General features: G+C 53.4%; 1 protein-coding gene across 1 annotated transcript in view; it reads right to left on the bottom strand.

The window, feature by feature from the left end:
- Positions 1–2,991, bottom strand: part of PUM1 (pumilio RNA binding family member 1) — a 73,179-nt gene that overhangs the window by 23,743 nt on the left and 46,445 nt on the right. Inside the window, exon 13 of the mRNA XM_017743731.1 lies at positions 1,924–2,220. Within this exon, the coding sequence (XP_017599220.1) occupies positions 1,924–2,220 (297 nt within the window). The remainder of the gene's footprint in view (positions 1–1,923; positions 2,221–2,991) is intronic.

The following is a 2,991-nucleotide window of genomic DNA, read 5'->3' as shown; positions in this document are numbered from 1 at the left end:
TGGGGACACCCTGAGCACTCTGGGGACACCCTGAGCACTTTGGGGACACCCTGAGCACTTTGGGGACACCCTGAGCACTTTGGGGACACCCTGAGCACTCTGGGGACACCCTGAGCACCTGAGGGACCCCCTGAGCACTTTGCTCTGGCCCTTCAGGAGAAGGTTCGAGCTCCCCAGAGCTCCTCTCCCCCAGGCTCCCGGGGAGAACCGCAGACTTTAACTCCTGCTCCTGTTTGTTGCCGGCATCGGAGCCAAAGCAAAGCAGCAGGAGATTTTCTCTCTCTGTGTTTGCTCAGCAGTGTGTTCAGCCTGGCGCACATTCACCCGAAATCCTTGTGCTCACCTTTCCTCAGATGAGAAAACAGCTCCTGTTTGCCCCCAGCTTTATGGGGCTGGAAATCAGAATTCAATTTCACTCACAGCCCCCATGGTTTTTATGAGCTGTCTCGATGGGCAAATACAAACTCTTTAAATGCACGGTCAACTTGAGGGAGAAGAAATCAATCTTGCATTAAACTCTTGTTTAATAAACAGTGGAATTGTGAACTGCACTGAAGGAATCATTTCCCATGAGTGCACACGGGCTGCAGGAACAGCAGGATCCGAGCTCTGTTCGCTGACTGAGGGAGCGCAACTCTGTGCATCTTGGCACTGAGCACAGCACTCATGGAATTCAATTAGTTAAAGAAACTGAGGCCAGAGAAGCAAATGCTGGGTTTACCTGCAACCAAGAAGGTTCAAATCCTCCAGCTGGGCTGAAGAGAAATATTTAGAATAACTTTTTATTCCAAACTGTTATTCTGTGAGGTGACAGCACCTCCCTGAGCCCATTCTGATGGAGCCAGGCTGGAACCTGCCCCTCACGCTGATGAAAGCAGCAAAGTTCAGGAATTAATTACTGCCCTGAGACTGCGCAGTAATTAAAACAATTGTTTCACTTTGAAGAACCACAAACCTAAGGAGAAAAAAAAACCTAAAAAACCACAGACATCTCTGGGTGGGTTTGATTGTGAAGAAACCTTGGTCTCCAGCTGCCCAGCAACATCAAACCACCCTGGGAGGGAGGTGCCTCACAAGCACAGCGATTCTTTTGGTGTGTGATGGGAACAACTCCCAGAATAAAGCAGGGAAACCACCTCAGATCAGCCTTTCCAAAGTCATGAAGAGCTCCTCAGGCTTTACTCCGAGGTGAGAGGGGTGGACACACTTGGAGCCAACTCCTGGCAGCCCAGTATTCCACATGCAGGGGAAAAATCCTCACCAAGGGCTGACTGACGGTGTGTGTAACAAACCAAGTTCATTACTCTGGGACTGCTAATTATCACCTCCTAAAAGCAATTTTGCCAAGAACTGCTGCAGATTTTAAAAGCCTGAAGCAGTCCCTAAAGGAGAATTTCCAGTGAGGCTGGGATGGATGAGGAGGGGACAGCCAGCCCTGCTGCTGTCCCCCTGCCAGTCAGTCCAGCTCACTGCTCATCAACTGGGGACACCCTGGGCTCTTTGGGGACACCCTGAACACTCTGGGGACACCCTGGGCTCTTTGGGGACACCCTGAGCACGTGGGGACACCCTGAGGACCTGCTGCTGTCCCCCTGCCAGTCAGTCCAGCTCACTGCTCATCGACTGCACAGCCACTTGGCTCCAAAAATCCTTCCTTTCCCACATGCCTGTACCCTTTTCCTCACACCAATCCTGCCCTTTCAACGACAGGCTGCCTACAGCAAGGGGCAAGATGATACCAAAGATCTTTTCCCACCCTCATTCCCAATGCTGAGGCAGGATTTGTGTAGGATCACGGAACCCTTCAGGTGGAAAAAGACCTTTAACATCATCGCCCATCTGCTCCGAGCAGAAACCCCAGCAGATCCTTAACCCTGGGCCTCTCCTCGCCCTCCTTTTCCCGGGAAGAGCCGCAGTCCTCACCCGCTGTGCCGAAGCCGCCCAGCGCCGAGCCCAGCGTGGCTCCCAGGGAGCTGCTGCTGCCGAAGCCCAGCGAGGTGTTGGCGGGCTGGGCCGAGCCCTGCGAGAACAGCGAGCTGCTCTGCGAGTTGCTGCTCAGGGAGTTGTTGCCGTAGAAGGAGCTGGAGGCCAGGTTGCTGGTGGGCTGCTGCTGGGGCTGGGGCTGCGGCTGCTGCGTGCCCAGGGGTCGGAAGGGGCCGTTGGTGGTCCCTGCCAGCCCTCCTGCCGCTCCGTTGGCCGACGCCGCGGCCGCCGCCACCGCTGCGGGACACGAAAATTGGGGAAACGTTGGAAAAAGCACTGAAAATCACGGAGGAAATCCATTTTTGTCACACTTCTGGAAGTTAAAAGTTAGCAGGTTGCTTTGAATTGCTACAGGTTTTTCTTTCAGGATGAAAATCTCCCTTTTGCAGCAAACTCTGCGTAAAGCTCTGTTTGTTCTGAGCTGCCCCAGCCGTGCCCACCGCCCCCAGACTCCAGCCATGGCCAGCTGTTACTGCTGCTCTCGTGCTGCTGGAGCTGCACTGATCAAAAGCAGGACTGGTTCTCTCTCCAAAGAGCCCAGATTGCAGACCCGCACTCGCAAGGGCCAATTAAGAAACCCAGGTTTGGAAAGAATTGAAATGATCCTTCAGCAGATGAAATGTGAACCTGCGGTGCCAAGAACATCAAACCCGAGGACTTTTGGTTTTCAGCCAGTTCCAAAGTTAAAGAAAAAGCAAAATAAACAAGAGCTACGAGAAAACAATTAAAAGGCCCATTTCAGAATCTGAGCCCAGCGCTGGCAGGGGCTGCTCACACCGATGGATTCTGGCTGAAAAACCCTTCCCCAGCCTTGAACTGCCAAGAACCCAAATAAACGCCAAAGCAACTCACGCCAAAGGCACACTGATGATACCATAAAGTGCAAATCCTGGAATGGTTTGGGTGGAAAGGACCTCAAAACTCCGCCAGTTCCACCCCAGGGACACCTCCCACTGTCCCAGGCTGCTCCAGCCCCAATGTCCAGCCTGGCCTTGGGCACTGACAGGG

Source organism: Corvus brachyrhynchos, unplaced genomic scaffold, assembly GCF_000691975.1.
Source record: "Corvus brachyrhynchos isolate BGI_N302 unplaced genomic scaffold, ASM69197v1 scaffold580, whole genome shotgun sequence".
NCBI lineage: Eukaryota > Metazoa > Chordata > Aves > Passeriformes > Corvidae > Corvus > Corvus brachyrhynchos.
Note: the sequence above shows the minus strand (reverse complement) of the source record. Positions and strands in the feature narration are given on the sequence as shown.